General features: G+C 35.8%; 1 protein-coding gene across 1 annotated transcript in view; it reads right to left on the bottom strand.

The window, feature by feature from the left end:
- Positions 1–248: 248 nt before the first annotated feature.
- The window catches only part of Tll1 (tolloid like 1), a 207313-nt gene continuing 188620 nt past the window's right edge, over positions 249–18941 (bottom strand). The window contains exons 19-21 of the mRNA XM_060381848.1: positions 12133–12346; positions 5429–5679; positions 249–4289 (exon numbers count right to left, since the gene is read on the bottom strand). Of these exons, the coding sequence (XP_060237831.1) occupies positions 4155–4289; positions 5429–5679; positions 12133–12346 (600 nt within the window). The 3' untranslated portion in view covers positions 249–4154. The remainder of the gene's footprint in view (positions 4290–5428; positions 5680–12132; positions 12347–18941) is intronic.

Here is an 18941-nt window from a genome sequence, read left to right on the forward strand (position 1 = left end):
AAGTAGGCAGGTTGAAAGTAGGCATTGAAAAGAGTTGACCTAAGAGAATGACTGGAGACTGGTATTTCATGTTGCATCAGTGCTAGCACGTCCATCCCTGGTTCTTATGCCAATGACAATATTTCCTAATTATATATCGATGATAATCAAAAACCAAAGGTTAATATCTTCGGCAATGTTTTACCCTGCCTTAAAATGTTAAAAAGCTCCGATAATCCATTAGCAGACCACTTGTCTTTGTGGTAAATTTATGTTATATATTTGCTCTGGTAAAATAGAAGAATTCCCCACCATTTAGTTCATAAATATTTAGAGAGGAATACATTTTCCTACCTTTCCCCCACCCATGCTATCTTAATCAAACATTTTCAAAAATTCAAGTCACCATCATTAAGCTTCTAATTATTTTCATAATTCTTCTTAGTACAAACTTATTTTAATACAAAGTATAGATGTAGTTTAATAAATAAAAAATAAAATTTGTATGGCTTTTAAAAGTAAATTTTAACTTCATGAAAAAATAAAATTATTAGATACCATAGAGAATTCTACATAGCAAAAATATTGAAATTTGAAGTTTACTATAAAATATCTCACAAATAAAACAGAATAGGATATTCGAGGAACAAACATGAACAAAGTTTGAATGGGACAGCAGGCTACATTAACATTAGTCCATGAAAGCACAAAGTCAGTCAGTAGAGGTATGGATACAGAATTCCTGGTTCTCATCTATATATTGCTTTATAAGTTGTATAAATATTTGTGAGTGTGTGTGTTTTGGGGAACTGGAATATTTAGTCTTCATTATTTTCAAATGCAGGCCAACTTAACCTCCTCACATATGTGCACCCATGCAGAAGTCTATACATGTGGTTAGAGGACAACCTTCAGGAGTCATGAATCCCCTCCTTCCTTGTTGAAGCCAATGTACATCTTCAGGTTTGGTGTCGAGCAATGCTTCCTGCTGAGTGATCCTCTCAGCCCTCACCTATTTCTTCCAAAATCTTGTCTTGTGCAATTACTTGAACTCATGGTCTCCTTAGTAAATTAGATTTCTCTTTCTAATATACTTATTGTGAAATAATACAGAAAAGGTAGTTTTGTTATGTGTACAGCAAGAATTACAAGGTATTCAGAAACTTGGCAAATACAGAGTACAACTGACATATTATAGAGGTATAAAATAATTTACAAAATTAATTTAATAAAATGCCTAGGGAAATAATGCTTATGAAAAAACAATGATGGTGTCTCTGTTTTCATTTAACAACACATTTAAGGCAAATGTTGAATTACTTTGAAAATATGTTGTATTGTCTAATTTCTGAAATAAAACACAATAAAAATAATATGTACAACGATGATCTAAAGTTATGACAACACACATTTACATAGTCTCTGTAATTTCCTCGTTGTCTCAAGGTTAGTGCTCATGGCCTAGGCGAACATCAACTGGAGTGTCTGAGCTAGTTCTGAAAATAGCGGTGCCTCCCCACCATGATACTTAACATAATTTAATACATTAATTTTCATAAAAAGTTCATGTAGGGTTAGGGTCGTTTTTGTTTTCAGTACTATTTTGATGCGTAAGGACTTTTATGTGTAGTTGACATTGTAATCTTCATGCTGCTTTTGAAAGGAAAATCTTATCTACAAACTAATAACTGTCTGTGGCTCATTATGTGTAGTTGACATTGTAATCTTCATGCTGCTTTTGAAAGGAAAATCTTATCTACAAACTAATAACCGTCTGTGGCTCATACCTGCAATTTATCTGTGTAGAACCTTATGATCACTTAAAAATTCTCCTGCTCAAGTGCACAGTGGTGAAATATACTGCATATTGTAGAGTAAGCACACTTTTTGATAGCACACAGACTGAGTTTCTACACTTAACTTTCTCTGTTACCCTGAGAAGTGATATAGTATCTCTAGGTCTCATTTTCTTCACTACATGGTTTAACACAGAACTTACTGAAGAGTGGGATGCATGGAGTTTAGGAGCTAGCTCCTGACTACGCACAGCCTGGAGCAGTGCAGAACACTTTCAGGGTGGATGCCTTTTTTTTTTTCTTTCCCCACAGAGCGGGGGAGAGAGTTGTATCTTGGTTATGTGGAGATGAGTGATAAAAAATGAAAGAAGTTCCTGGAACAAATCATTTTCACTCACTGGTGCATCTACATTACAGCTAACACATACATATTTTCAATGCAACATTCAATGAGATCCAAACATTGGTTCAAAAACTGTATTTACACTTTACAAGTCATAAGTATAAGAAGAATGATCAAAGGAAAAAAGAGAAAAGGAAGAAATTGTTATCTAGATGTAGAGTTTAATTTTGTAAAAATAAAGACATATACCCCATATTTTTCAGACAATGAGTATTCATGGACAATTAAGAGAAAAAAGCTCCTTTGCACAATAACTCACAACAACATAAAAAATTCAAAGTAGTTTTTCTAAGGGAAAGAACCTTTTTTTTTATGGGACTGATGATAATTAGAATTCTCCATTTTATGTCCATGAAGCTTCAGTGGGGCACTACTTCAAACACAGTTCTAGGACGACCTGGCACAAAGAACTAAACCTGTCAACCACCCGTAGCTCTTCACCTTTTAGCAGACACTCTCATTTGGAGTCTCACATATAAATACCTTAATATTAGAAATGGACACGGCTATAAAGCAAAGGTTTGTTCTAAAATTACATTTCTACACAGAAGCATATTGGGATGTACACATGTATATGTTTCTGTATGCATCCAATGTCTTTGTTATGGAAGTGGATTTTCCTCTTGGAGTTCTTGATTTACACGTGTTACTAAGATGGTCAAATTGCAAGAGGCATGTCTTTCAGATTGGTTTGAGTGTGTGCAGAATTCTAAGGCATTGGAAGTATTTGCTCCACAGGGCAAACTTTGCCCTTGCCATGATACACTCTTGAAATATTTAACAAGTCTTTAGTCTTATTAGCCAGCCACATATAGGGAAGCATTCATAGTCTACAGGCATTTGGCTCAAAGCTCAGAAACTTGTCATTGTTACTGATTTAATGTTTATGGAATAGCACCATAGGAAATATTTCAGAAACAAATCATTTGCCACCCAATATTGTATTTTTTGAACTGAATTCAAGAAGAGAACAAAAAGAGAGATTTCATGTCTCCCAAACTCTACTTCCACTTCATCTCATCAGTTTTAAATATAGTAACACATCAATAACAATAACCATAACAGTAACACATCAACACATTAACAATAAAACAAGACCATAGCAGCAGTAGTAGTAACTGGAGAGAGAACTATCCAGCAGTCATTTGGAAGAAGGCTGCACACATGTTGGGATTATCTTAAAGATTCATAAAGACGTGATGGATTTCTTGAATTTAGTGTGACTATTCAGCACTTTCACAGAGAGAAATGAGTTTACTAATGAACTGGGTATTATCCAGTAATTAAACATGATTGGGATTAACTTCATTGCAGACAGTATAGATATTTTCCAAGGTATAGATACAATGAAGTGGTCACAAAATTATTTGTGTGAGGAGGTTAAGCTGGCCTGCATTAGAATAATAAAGATGAAATATTCCAGTTTCCAAACACACACACAAACACACACACACACACACACACACACACACACACAAGCACACATCTATGTTTATATGATGAATCACTTTCCAAAGACCACTATTCCACATCACCTTACATGGAGTTGGTTCACGCTGTGTCTGACCTACAAAGACTAAGCCAACATGAAAAAACCCAAGAAGTATGTTTCCACATTATGATCTGTCTGGTCATTTTATGTCCCCAGATCTTGAAAAAGTAGTCAAGAAATCACTCCAGAGAAGCACAGCCCCTGGAATGAACTGTCCGAAGAGTGAGGCATCTATCTCAAGCTGTTACTCTTCCTTGAAGCATGTGGTAGCCTTCCACCGTGTTTATTGATCTTCAAGCATGACTTTCAAACATCCTTGCAATGCTAATCAGGTTTTAGTTCTCTTTCATTTCAGAGATAACTTTAATCTTGCAGTTCTCTTTTATTCAAACTCATTATACAAAACATTTGTACTAATATTTTCAATTTTAAAAATGTCTTCTTTCCACATCATGTTCCTTTATGCTCTGAGGGAGGGTCAGCATTAGTTCTCAGCATGCATAGTTTCTGGGTACCTTATACTTTTGTATCTTATATAAAATCCTTTTTTGTTGATAGTATCATCAGTATGAAAATGAACTAAAACTGCATCTCCAATTGAATAGATTTCTTCTGGTGGCTGAAAGGACAATAAGAAAAGAAAAAAAAAAAAGCAGAAACCAAATGAGCAGAAGAATGAGCTACTGTTTCTTGTAATGCACATGCTCTAACAATTCAACCCACTTAGCAACCTAGGAAAGCTCTCATGTTGTGTTTCTTTAGATTTAGGGAGGAAAATGGCATACGGAAGATCTCATGTTTTAGTTCCCTTCTAAATTCTAGAATTTTCAGTAAGATTGAATATTTTTTTCAAAACTTTAATCCATCTTCTTTTAAGTTATATGTAAATAAAGAAGACCACAAAACAATAAGGAGATATTGAGTCATTGTTCTGAAGTGAGTCACTTGTGAAATTTAAATCATCTAAATCTTCATTTCTTCCTCTTTTAATATTCTAAAACATTCTAAGAAGATCTTTTGACACAAGTGCTATTTGGGTAGAAGTTTGATATTATTATTACTATTATTATTATTATTTAATTCTTAGATAAGTCTTAATAAAAAGCCTCAGAAAGTTGAGGCTATTTTCATCTCAAGCAAAAACAGACATTCAGAATAGTTTGACTTTGAGTGCAGTGAGTCCTGGAAGACATAGAAAGTGCTTTTCATTCTAGTTTCTCATGTGGCTCCCCACTTGCTACATCTCGACTCTGTCTGTGCACGGAGAGCAATGGAGCGGGATCCAACTTGGCTCGGCCTACCTTCATAGCTGTCCCTGCCACTCTGACAAGAGAGGTTTCTTAAGAAAGGAATGTGAACTGGAGCAATGTGGATTTACTTTTCTGTCTTGTGCTTTAACGTAGGAGGGAATAACATTGCCGAGGCTGTGTATCTGGATATATTGTTTTAAGATTATTATGCATTTAAATATCCACTGCACAATAAGAACTTAGAATTTGGAAAAAGACAAGAAATCAGAACTAAGTTCATCTACTCACATGAACTGTAAACTCATAAATGAAAAAAAGAAAGGGAAGAGAAGAGCCATGCTTACTTTTGTCAAGCCAATGATAGTAAGAAAGTGTGACTTTTTTTTCAAGAATCTTTATAATTTGTAAATATTATATATATATATATATATATATATATATATATATATATATATGATCAGGCTCCTTATTAACTGGGTGTCAAATATCAATAGTGATGTGTACTTACGCCAGATCCACAGAATCTACCAAGACCCATGGCTTTTGAATTGAGACCATCAAAGATCTCAACATAGTCATAGCCACAGTCAGCTTCTTCTTCTACTTCGAAAGTCTGGAAGGACAATTCCAGTCGAGAGCCTCGTTCTGACACTAACAGCCACTCACAGTCCACTTGTCCTGGGTAGTTATTGTCACCAAACTGAGCATGGGAGTACAGGTCTCTGGGCTTGGGCTCTGCTTTCAATCGACCACCGCACTCTGCCCAAAGATAGAAAAAGGAAATTATTAAGGCGGTGAACTTCCATGGTCCTGCCTCCATTTCAGTGGTCTCTATCCAACCTCTGGCTCCTGTTTCCATATCTAGTTTTAGGTATGTGTTTGTGACCAGAGGTCAGAAAGGATCATGTGTACAGGCAGAAATGGCACACACATCCTGTCTGGCTTCTCAGCTTAAACATCTGACTAGCTATATGACTATGGACAAATGTCTTTGATCTCTATTTTTCCAAAAGTAAAATACATATGATAATGACATCAATTTTTTGTGAGTTTTCAAAATACAGTACCCAAAAGTCACTTGGAAGATTATCTGTCACATAATAATGCTCAATGGAATTATGGGAGATACACCTAATGCTGTTTGTATTTTTAAATGATTCTATTTATGGAGAAAACTTTGAACTCAGTAACCATGGGAATAAAAATAACCTGAAAAATATTAAAACATATAAAATTCATGTATGCATGTACTATATAGGACGGTATGTACATCTATTATTATATATGTTTAATAATGTTATTTAATTGAGCAGTAGTATTATCTCACATGATCAGCAAAAGAATACACAATTCATCACAGAATATGTCTAGATATAATTGGTGTATTTGCTATAATAAAATTTTAGCTTTATTTTTTAGAGAAGTACAAATGCTCTGTGTACTGCCATCATCACCCATGGAAAATACATCAAAGAAATAGAGCTGTGTGAATAAAATCTCTTAGCTTGTCTAATTTAAACAAAGGGTTATTCCCAAAACACTGTAGTAGTTAACTGTGGTCAGAGCCCCCGATTTATTATAACAGATTAAACAGAAGCATCTGCAGGCTAAAATGGCCTGTAAACAAATACACCTGTAAGCACAGATAAAGAAGGAGATGTGAAGAGGTTGGCAGAAAGCAGGCTGCTTGCCAACATCTGAGAGGTTTCCTACTATCTGTGACAACTTTGGAACTAGGGATTCCAAAGCCAAGACCAGGAAATGCCCCAGAAAATAAAGATTTGTGGGACTTGGAATGCTAAACCACTGGGTATGAAAACACGTTCTTAAAAAGTGTCACCATTGGTCACAAGATAACCTATAGTTTGGATGGGCTGGGCAGCAGAAATGCCTAGGACAGTTTTTAGATTAGTGTTTGTTAAATTGCATCGTGCTTGGGGGATTTGTTCATTTTTATTCACCTTGTTTTTATGTGTGTGTGAAGATACTGTGTGCATGTCCACACATTATGGAAATCAGAGGTAGACACCAGGTGTTTTTCTCAATCATTCTTTACCTTATTTTCTTAACACAGTATGTTTCACTAAGCCTAGATTTTGCCAGTTGGGCTGATTTGGCCAGAATATTGGTCAACAAATCCCAAGTTCTCTCTGTCTCCCCAGTAACTAAGTAGGGAGCTGTGTGGCACAATGCCTGCTTTCTAACCTGCTTTTGGGGAATCTGAACTCAGGCTTTCATGCTTGGGAGGTAGGCAGTTTACTGACTGAGATACCTCCCCAGCAATCTGCTTGCTAACAATTTTAGATTAATGTTTCTGAATCTGATATAAGAATCCCACATCTGAATGTATAGGGTCAATAAATCCTTAGGATTTGTTCCAGTGCAGCTTCTCATTCACAGATCTTTATACTTCTAGCTCCAAGAATATCGTCCTCATAGAGTTAGCTAATATACTAACAGAGATGCTACTATTACAGTTATTTACACACCAAATAACACATTAATGATACTATCCCTAAGGACTGGAAATTCCATCAGATTTGTGATTGTGTTAGTCTAAAATCACACATTGGAAGCCAAACACTGCTTCCCCACAGTAGCTCTTCCTTAATCAACTCCCAGGAAATATTCTGTTCTATATGCCACAGACCTTCACAGTCAGATTTTGTATGTCCAAATCTAGGCTCTGTTCCACTCTGTACAGGAACTCTATCCTGTTTATTTTTATTTTTTAATATTTATTTAACATTTTCTGTGGTGCTAAGGATCGAACAAAGGGCAGTGCGTGCAAGGCTTATACCCTACCACTGAGCTAAATGCCAGGCTCTGCTTCATTTCAAAATGGATATCACACACAGTGCTCATGGCAGACAGTCATTGTGGAAAACGGATGATCAACCCATACATAAAATTTAATGCTGCAAGACTCATAGCTAAAAGCAATCTTAAATGCCTTATTTAAGCTATGAGAGTACATGGAATATTCAGGTGTTTTAGTGAAAGCAACAACAACAAAATGGAACAACAGCTTTAAAAAGTATTAATTTTCTATCAGAAAGGAATCGTTTGTATCTTTAGGAGCTGTAAAAACACCACCTGAAAAATGCATCTGATTTTGGGGGCTATAAATGGTTCAGTAGTTAAGAGCACTGGCTGCTCTTCCAAATGGCCTTGATTCAATTTTCAGCACCTACAAGATGGCTCACAACCTTCGGTGACTCTAGTTCTAGGGCATCTGATGCCCTCTTCTGCCTTGCACAGGCAACAGGCATGCTTGTGATACACACACATACATGCAGGCAAAACAGCTGTCCTGAAAAATACAAATGAGCCTGAAAAATACATCAGATTTCAAGGTAGAATTATGTGAACCATTGAATTGAAGTTTCTTATTTTAAAAACTGCCACTTCTTAAGGTTCTGTATGCTGATGGATTGATGTTGTTTCCAATTTTTAAGAACGGTCAGCACTTTAAATACAATAACTCCACGGGTCAGAAAGAACTGGGGCCATGGCAGCAGGAGATACAGGGTACGCGTGTTTGGAATGCCTGCTTCAGAGGCAGTCTTCTGTCATCCCCAAATTGGAAGGAGAGATAGATAAGGTTGAAATGAAATAGAAGAACAAAATGTGTAAAGACACTTAAGACATCTAAGAACTTAAACATAACAAAGTTGTCAACACTTGTTTTTATTAAAAGTCATAGGGCATTAGGTTTAGGAGAGTGTAAAATACTGGAAAAACTACTCTTTTGTGTTCACCAGGTTTAGTCATTCCTCAATGCTCATACATCTCTGTTCATTCCAATAAATGTAAAAATTATTTTACTATCATTAAAAACCATAGAGAAAATTTACTCTGCCCATGATGGTTTTAAGATAAACATTTGGGATCTCATGTCTGCCAGTGGTGTGAAATTTATATGCCCGAGAGAAACCTCACATCATAAAATAATATATATCATGAGGTAATTCATTGTTTTTGACTTCTCCTAGTTATTCAAACACAAGCCAACATAGTGTTTGACAATTTCCTGGAAAAGACAATTCATGTAGTCAAAATGTTGTCAATAAATATCTGTATTAATTTGTCAAGCCAAAATATATAAAACCAGTCTGAGCATGTCAGCAATATAGCTTTTAAATCAATAGCTTAACAGTGTTTTATAAGGTCCCAAGGCCTCATCCATACTTCTGAGAACCTGAAAACAGACCTGTGGTAGATTTCACTTTAATCTGCAAAGACATATTTGTTTGTGTCCTGGTAAGTATTAAATTCCAAGAAGACATCCTGTAATTTGACCTATTAGTGCGTTTAGTGGTCTATTCTAGTTTAGCTGACCTCCATATAAGTAACTTATTTAAAAGGGCATGATAACATATTATTGGAGTTTTAAATGTCACTTGCAAACAATAAAATGCTTGCTACTAGAGAAAAATCATGCAAAAAAGTCAAAGCTACTCTTTTACTCCATTCCCTGTCTACCTTCCTTTCTTTCTTCCTTCCTTCCTTCCTTCCTTCCTTTCTTCCTTTTTCTTCTTTTCTTTCTTTCTTTTTTTCTTTCGAGACATCTGATAAAATACACATTATTTACTGCAAAATTTCTTTCTTTCAATTACCTGACTAAGACAAATTGAAGTTGAATTTGAGCCAACTGTCAGAGGAAAATAAAGTTCTCTTCCAAATGAAGTCCACATCTGTGGCATGGATAGCATCACTTTGTAAAAATTACACTACAGGCACATTGCAACCGGCTGTTTAAAACTCTTTTGGAGACAAAAATTAACACTGTATATAGAAAAATAAATTTAGTCAAATTAACATCTATAGTTGACACCACAAATTACTGCATCTGTTCTATGAGGAGGTAAGTAATATAAAAGTGTTTTACACATATGATGAAATTAGCAGATGTGATCCCAACTTGGGCTTGGACTGAACTAACTGCGAGATGTTAATTTATAGGAATTTCCATTGCCCTTTTCCCATAAATCCCTGGGTTGTTTTTGCCCTAAGTAATGCTAGCACATCACACTGTCTGAGCAAATGCCAAAACCAAATTTTAATGGGAAGTTATGGCACAACTGAATCCAATAGAAATACTGTTACTCAAGGAGATGCGCCCAGCAGGTGGAGGCTGACTAATTTACTTAAGTGCTGTTTTGCAACAGCACGGGAGAAATCCATCCAGAGTATTCTAAGATCACTCATTATTTGAAGACAAAATTTATAAGTACATGGAAAGGCAAAAAAAAAAAAAAAAAAAACCTAGCAGACATATTGATTAGAACAAATGATTGGATTACATTGTGGAAGCTAAAATTCTAATGACAAATGTCACTACTGCTATGATAATTCAGGTTCCTCATATTTTGAAGTGACAAAGCCAAATGAATATTGCTCGAAGACCATTTTTTTTTGTTCTTTGTGTTTAAAATCCACCAACACTTTACCATCAAATAAATTCAAAAGAGGAAATGTACATGAAATTTTCTACACCTTGAATATTTGGCAAATAAACAGGAATATATCTAAAATACCAAATGTATAAAAAATAAGAAGAAATGTGTATAGTTTGGATGTCTTTTTAAAAGCATAATATTTATGACAATTGTTAGGAATGATTAGTATTATTTATGAATGTTGAATAATTAATAGTGCATAACATAATATTTTAACAACTCCCAGTTTCTCAGAGAGTTAAGTGCAAATCAGTTATGCAGTAAGGTAAAAACAGAGTGGAAATATTGCATGAAATAGATAACACATAGATTTCTAAAGTAAAGTTAAAGGAAACCAAAACAATTACCAAGGAAACAAGACAAATACGGCATTAAAATAATTTTGCGAATGAATGTGCATTACTTTTACTTTGCACTATACATTCTCAATCTTTTATTCCTTATAATGGCCACAAGGTGGCATGATAAGCTCAATTACTATTACAAAAAAGCTCTCTCTCTCTCTCTCTCTCTCTATATATATATATATTAACCTAAAATTTTACTGGAAAAGGGAAAAGTCCTTAGATTATTTTGTGGACCTCATATTTCATTTGGCCCCTGGGTACAAATAATTTAATTTAATCTGACTTTTTAACCTTTACATATTTATATAGTTCTAAAGTAAACTTTTCCCTAAATAGCTAAAAACCAAGTTAGAGATCAAGATTAGAGAAGAGATCATATTGCATACCAAATAAGAGTTAGGAAGAAATGAGAGTGGGTTGAACAATGAAATAAATCCCAAAGCCATTAAAAAGAAAAAAAAAAAACAAAACAAAAAAACAAAAACATGTACTAAAGTACTAAAGCAAAAGCTAGCTAAACAATTTAGTAGATGAAATAAAGGTTTTAATAGCAAGGTATAGCTTTCTATCTTTAAAAGGTAACACCTTAAGTGAACCTGCTAAGATTAGTTATACAATTAATTACACGAACATTTAGAAATGTTTCTACTTCTGCATTTTACACTGATAACAGATCAAACTGAAATTCGTTATGACTTTATTGTTGTATGCTTTATATTTCTTCCATGAATCTTCAACTTCTGCAAAGGCATCAAGGTAGACCTTGAAAAGTTTTCCAAATATTCCAATTATTCCTACAGGTTTCAATGAGATTTTACCAGCTGTGATGTTTACTTTTAATTGGCAACCGACACAATGTAGAATCACCTGGAAGAGGGTCTCCAGGAAGGATTTCCTAGATCAGGGTCTGTCCGTGGGGGACTTCTTGATTACATTAATTGAGAAAGGAAAACTTGGCTCACTGTGGTTGCATTTCCTAGCAGGGGATGCTGTCAACTGTGGGGAGGAAGCTGTGATGAAGAATGACTGCATGCGTTTCTTCTCTGTGTTCCTGGGTGGGAATGTAACTAGCTGTTTGTAACCATGTAACTTGAACTTCAGCTTCCTGCTCTGACTTCCCAGTAATGATGAACTGCAACACCGAATTGTGAGCCAATTTTTTTTACAAAGTTGCTTTTTGTCAATGCATTTCATCACTGCAACACAAACAAAGCTGGGACATCAGCTATGATTAAAATTTTGGATAATTTTATTAATAAGACACATCTACATACCCAAAATAATGCCATATATACACATGTATCTATGCATTACATTCATTAAACCCATTAGTTTATATATCAATTTAAAAATTAATTTAAAAGATGATTTTTTGGAAGAATAGATGAAGGTAATTTGCTGACCTGTGGAATGCGTGGCTTGAAAGCCTTTCCTCTGAACAGAGGCATCAGAAATAAACCGAATAAACATTTGATTCCCAGTAGCCATGAGAGGATCTGGAATCTTGCTGCCACATAGTCGGCCAAGGATTGGTGACTTCTCTGTTTCTCCATCAAAAACTTCCAAGTGATCATATGCACATTCCTGATGTTGCTCAACTTCAAACTCATTGAAGGCCTATTTAAGAAAAAGGAAACTCTTTTCCAGCAACAAATCACTCAAAAAGTTCTGTAGGGGATGAAAATAAAATATTTTGGCAGCAAACAAGGGAATTAATCCAAAGAACATCATTGAAAGGGTTGTGAAAGTCACATGGAGTTAACCTGTAGAAGCATAAGAATAAACACAGGTTGTCTGCGGATGTAACTGTTAGCGGTCCAGAGATCCAGGATCCTACAAAGGCTACATGTAACAGATCTGGTCCCAGAGAGACCAAACTGGGAAGTGCTGAAGATGATGGAAGAAATGTTTCAATGGCAGACCTTTGGACATTAGGGACATGTCTCTTCCTTCAGCTTTTCATGTGCTCCTCCAGCCATGGATAAAGAGTATTTTCTTGAATCTTTACCTCCTACTGTGAAGTATCTATCACAAGACAAATAATAGAGTAATGACTCACACCTCAGTAACTGTGGATCAAGATAACTTTTCCCCTTGAACTTTTTTTCTCAGGTATTTTGTTTAGGCATGGTAAGCTGCCTCACATGATCTGAAATTACTAAGCAGGATATTGCAACTAATATTCAACTACTTAACTTTTTTTATTTTTATGAACTTATAAAAAAAACTTGCAAATAAATTAAAAATCACAGTCCAAATAAAACAAAACACAAAGTCTATACAACTGAATAAACTTCTACAGAGTTAGAACAGGCATCAGAATGGAAGCTGTGGAGTGTAAGATTAAATCTTACCAAACTATCAAACAAGCAAACAAAAAAAACCTCAATGGCAGAATTAGAAATAGAGAAACCATTAACTTTACATCGTCTTTCATAACTCATGTCTCTTGCCTACATTCAGACCTCTGTATTCCCTTTATTCACGAATATATGTGTTTACATATGCACATATGTTATTGGCTAAATTCTGCATACAAGAGAGTATGTGTGGTTTCCTTTTTCTTTCTTTCTGAGATTGTGTGACACAGATTAATATGATACATTCTAAGTCTGTCCATTTTCTTGCAAATATAAAAAATTAATTTTCTTTCACATCTGAGTACTAGACATATATATATATATATATAATACACACACATCAAAGTATCATTATCCATTCTTACTTTGATGAACAACTGAGTTGATCCCAATTCTTTGCTACAGTGAATAAAGCAGCAATTAATAGTAGATACCCAGGAATAAATTAGATGTGTCATATAATAGCTCTTGTTTTTTAATTTTGAAAGCTCTCCAAACTAATTTCCACCATCAGTGAACAAAGATTCCTTTCTCTTCACGTCCTCACCAACACTTGCTTTCTGGTTTCTTGATGATAGCCATTCTGGGTTCAGTAAACCATCTGACGGTAGTTTTAATTTGAATTTCCCTGATTGTTGGGAATTATCAACTCTTAAAAAACAGTTATTGCTCATTTGTATTTTTTAACTTCTCTTATTTATTTATTTATTTATTTATTTATTTATTTATTTATTTCAGTTTATTCACTTTGTATCCCAGCTGGAGCCCCCTCCCTCATCCCCTCTCCAACTCCACCCTCCATCCTTCATCTCCTCCCATGCCCCTCTGTAACTCCACCAACCATCCCTCAACTTCTCCAATTCCCCTACTCAAGTCCACGGATAAGGGAGGTCCTCTTTCTCTTCACTCTGACACTAGCCTATTAGGTCATATCAGGACTGCCTGCATTGTCTTCCTCTGTGGCCTGGCAAGGCTGCTCCCCACTCAGGGGGAGGTGATCAGAGAGCCAGCTACTGAGTTCATGTCAGAGACAGTCCCTGTTGCCATTACTAGGGAACGCACTTGGAGACTGAGCTCAAAAACTCAAATGACAACACATGCTGGAGAGGATGTGGAGAAAAGGGAACCCTCCTCCATTGCTGGTGGGAATGTAAACTTGTACAACCACTTTGCAAATTAATCTAGTGCTTTCTCAGATAATTAGGAATAGTGCTACCTCAAGACCCAGTTATACCATTCCTAGGCATATATCCAAAATATGCTCAAGTATACAACAAGGATATTTGTTCAACCATGTTCAGAGCAGCTTTATTCATAATAGCCAGAATCTGGAATCAACCCAGATGTCCCTCAATTGAGGAATAGATATAGAAATTGTGGTACATTTACACAATGGAATACTACTAAGCCATTAAAAACAAGGAAATGGAAATTTGCAAGAAAATGGTGGGAACTAGGAAAGATCACCCTGAGTGAGGTATCCTAGAAACAGAAATACACACATGGTATATACTCACTTATAAGTGGATACTAGACCTATAATATAAGATAAACATACTAAAATCTCTACACCTCAAAAAGCTAAACAAGAAGGAGGACCCTAGGTAAGACGGTCATTTGTATTTCTTTAAGAAATCAACAATACATTCAGTTCATTTGCCCATTTGTTGATTGGCAGTTTTCTTTCATTTTTACTTAATTTCTGCTATTCCATGAAAATTCTGCATATTACGATCCCCTTGCCTGTTAGTTTTTTGCCTTCTCTGTCAAAAATTAAGTGTTCTTAGATATGAATTTTATTTCCAGGTCCTATATTATAGCCCATTGTTTTCCACGTTTATTCTTATTCAAATATCAGGCTATCTTTATCAAAATTGTCAATATTATAATTAAGTCTACATAGAATTTAAGCTATTGTGATATTGGATAATATGTATGATAAATTAAATACTAGAGAAATTTTATCAAAAAATTGGGGTAAACATTAAAAAAATGCTTTCTTTGATTACCACAGTGAGTGAACAACATTTTACCATTTAACCTAAAAAATAATAATAATAATAATAATAATGCTCATTAGGCAACTATTGATGCTTTACGTTTCAGAAAATTTAAGAGTTGTAAACCATTATAGCCTGAGACAATTTTTACTCTATCATTTTAGTTGATCTTACAAACCACAGTATTATAAAACACTAAAATAAATGTTGTGTTAAGCTATTTTAAGATTATTTTTCTGTTAAATGCAATACTTATTCTCTGGCACGTTGGAAACATTGGGGTGTTATTTATACTATTTAAAACTATTTTGTTTTAGCTCTGCAGAAATTTTATATGTAGGTCTTACTAAATTAAAAATAAAAGTTCATTAGACATGTGACACATTGAATGCCCCCAAAAAGTTTAGTTGGGTTGGCCTGAATTTTCTAAACATTCAGTAATTCATACCTCCCACAGAGTATAGGCTATTTACAATTGCCAATTAACTGTCTCTTTTTCTTTCTTGGAATCTTCATAAATTCAAGAAAAAAAAATAGTAGCTTTATTGAAGTCTAAAGAGCAAAGCTAAAACTTATGAAGAATTGAAGTTAAGAAATACAAAGTATGTGTCAATCATTAGTTTTGCTATAACCCCTTTAGTATATATGTACATATTTTTTCTCTGAAGCAATTTGAAAATGACCCTAATAGTCATTTTAACTGAGAAAACACTAAGAAAGTGTACTCTTGGCGTTAGCCTATTTAAATATGCCACACTAAGCTTCTTGCCTTTGGACGAGAAAACACAAAAGAAGAAACTTATAGTAGGAGGTAAGAGAAATGAGTGGAATCAATAAAGCGACCAATGAGAGAAGAGTAGGGTGTCAACATCTCTATTATATGTTATCCCATTGCACACTGCTTAAAAGGTTACTAAAAATGTGCCATCAGTTGCGAGAATGAGACATTGCTTGTTATGGTCGCTATGAATCAAGAGCTATGCTCACTTCATGCAACCCAAAGCACTAGTAAACACAAAAACAAGATTGACTATAGCACAAAGACTCTCACTAGAAATCAGAACTGCTTAGGAAAACAATGAACCAGGAGTCAGTTGCAGAAATTATTTTTCTTGCAGTGCAGCAAACAAAGCAGGCAGTCATCACTCTCTAAGCCAGGGCTTGGGCACAGTAAGGGAGACATAGGTTATGGGATACAGAAGAGACTCAGTTGGTATCTAGATGCTTGACTGCATCTGTCAATCAATGCACCTACCTAACCACCACTCTCATCTCGCCCTGAAAATGCTGTTGATGTAGCCAATCTAACTTTCTGTTTCATGCCTCTCATGAGACATTATTCAATAGCCTGTTACTATTGGGCACACATCCACATTCTTAGGATCAATGTGGAACTTGTAGAAAACAAAAACAAACAAACAAAAAAACAAACAAACAAACAAAAAACAATAAGAGAGAAATTGGCTCAACTATAGCCAGATTCTTTATTAGGTAGGAAACCAAGTGTCTGAAGAACCATTTTACTGTAAGATAATAAAACATTGTTTCAGGAAATCAGAATCTGAAAATCATCCCATGCTGTATTGCTTACTTTTATATCAACTTGGCATAAACTATAGTGATTTTGGATTCTCAGTTGAGAAAAAGCCTGCATGTGACTTGACTGTACACGAGTCTGTAGGCCATTTTCTTGATTGATGGTTGATGTGGGAAAGCCCAGCTCAGTGCAGATGGGGCCACACCTGGCCAGGTGCTATAAGAAAGCAGACTGAGCAAGCCATGAGGAGTAAGCCAGAAAGCAGTGTTCATTACTCCAAGGCCTCTGCATCAGTTTCTGACTCTAGTCTTTGACATCCTGCTCAGATTCCCTCAGTGCTGGAGTGCCACCTGGGAGATGTAGAATGAAATGTGTGCTTTCCTCCTCAAGCTGCATTTGAATGGTATGTTAGAACAGCAACAAAAACTCTAACCAGAATACCTGTCAAGTAATTATCATTCCTGGTTGTGAATTACAGTTACTTTTCTATAAACAGAAGAGGCATGGGAATCTCCCATGTGGAAAAGAACATTTTAAGAAGGGTTGGGGTAATGGTTTTGAAACGGATATCCCATAAATAGCCAAAATCAGATTGAATTCACAAACTGCATGTGCTCAGTTCATTTACTGTTTCATTGAAAAATGAGTGACTATTTCATCCACTACTGAAATTCAGCCTGTTTGGAATAAATAAGAACATCTGCTTAGCGTTGAACAAAGTGGCATTGGGCTAGCAGGCTGTGGGCCATACCCACACTTGCCTAGAGCCAAGCAACTGCAGCTCACCATTAAATTGCTACTAGAACCATCTTCAGCACCAGAGATTCACTCCTCCATTGCTGGTGGGAACGTAAACTTGTACAACCACTTTGAAAATCAATCTGGCACTTTCTCAGACAATTAGAAATACTGCTTCCTTATGATCTAGCTGTACCATTCCTAGGCATATATCCAAAATATGCTCGAGTACACAACAAAGACATTTGTTCAACCATGGTTGTAGCAACTTTATTCATAATAGCCAGAATCTGGAATCAACCCAGATGTCCCTCAGTTGAGGGATGGATATAGAAATTGTGGTACATTCACACAATGGAATTAAAAACAAGGAAATCATGAAATTTGCCGGCAAGTGGTAGGATCTAGAAAAAAAAAATCATCCTGAATGAGGTATCCCAGAAAGACACACACGGTATATATTCACTTATAAGTGCAATATAATATAGTATAAACATACTAAAATCTGTACACCTAAAGAAGCTAAACAAGAAGGAGGACCCAGGGTAAGACGATCAATCCTCACTTAGAAAGACAAATGGGATGGACATTGGAAGTAGGAGAAAAATAAGAACTAGGACAGGAGCCTATCATAGAGGGCCTCTGAAAGACTCTACCTAGCAGTGTATCAAAGCCGATGTTGAGACTCATAACCAAACCTTGGGCAGAGTGCATGAAAGAAGGAGGAGTTAGTAAGACCTGGAGAGGACAGGAGCTCCACAAAGACCAAATGTATCTGGGCACAGGGATCTTTTCTGAGACTGATTCTCCAACCAAGGACCATTCATGGATACAGCCTAGATCCTCTGCTTAGACATAGCCCATGGCAGCTGATTATCCAAGTGGGTTTCCCTAGTAAGAGGAACAGGGACTGTCTCTGACATGAACTCAGTGGCTTGTTCTTTGACCTCCTTCCCCACACACACTCAAGGGAGGAGCAGCCTTGTTAGGTCAAAGAGGAGGACATTGCAGCCAGTCCTGAGGAGACCTGATAAACTAGGGTCAGATGGAAGGGGAAGAAGACATCCCAGTGGACTTAGAGAGGGGCAGGGAGGAGATGAGGGAGGAAAAGTAGGATTGGGAGGTAATGAAGGAGGGGGCTACAGCTGGTATATATTGTAAATAAGCTGTAATTAATATAAAAAATAAAAATTAAAAAATGCTACTAGAATCAGGCCAAATTCACAGAAGTGGAATTATTCAAAGATTCCACATCTTATAAATAGTCACTGGAGTCAAGCAGCTCTCATTCAGTGGAGTGTTAATGAATTTTCCTCTTGAAATAAATAGCGGCTTGTTAGACCAACTGCAGAGAACTGATGGTTCTTATTCTAAAAATCAGCACTACAGTAAGTTCTGTGCGGCTCAGTGGAGGGTCACAGGGCTGCATTACAGATCCCAGAAGTCTGGCCTTTGTGCCATAAAGACACATGTATAGATGAGTGTCCACAAATAATGACATTATCTAAATTTAAAAAAAAAAATCTAGGCCATACAGTTACTGGGGGAGCTCCTCAGAAATCAGAATTATTTCTAAA

The sequence above is a fragment of the Meriones unguiculatus genome, chromosome 4, assembly GCF_030254825.1.
Source record: "Meriones unguiculatus strain TT.TT164.6M chromosome 4, Bangor_MerUng_6.1, whole genome shotgun sequence".
NCBI lineage: Eukaryota > Metazoa > Chordata > Mammalia > Rodentia > Muridae > Meriones > Meriones unguiculatus.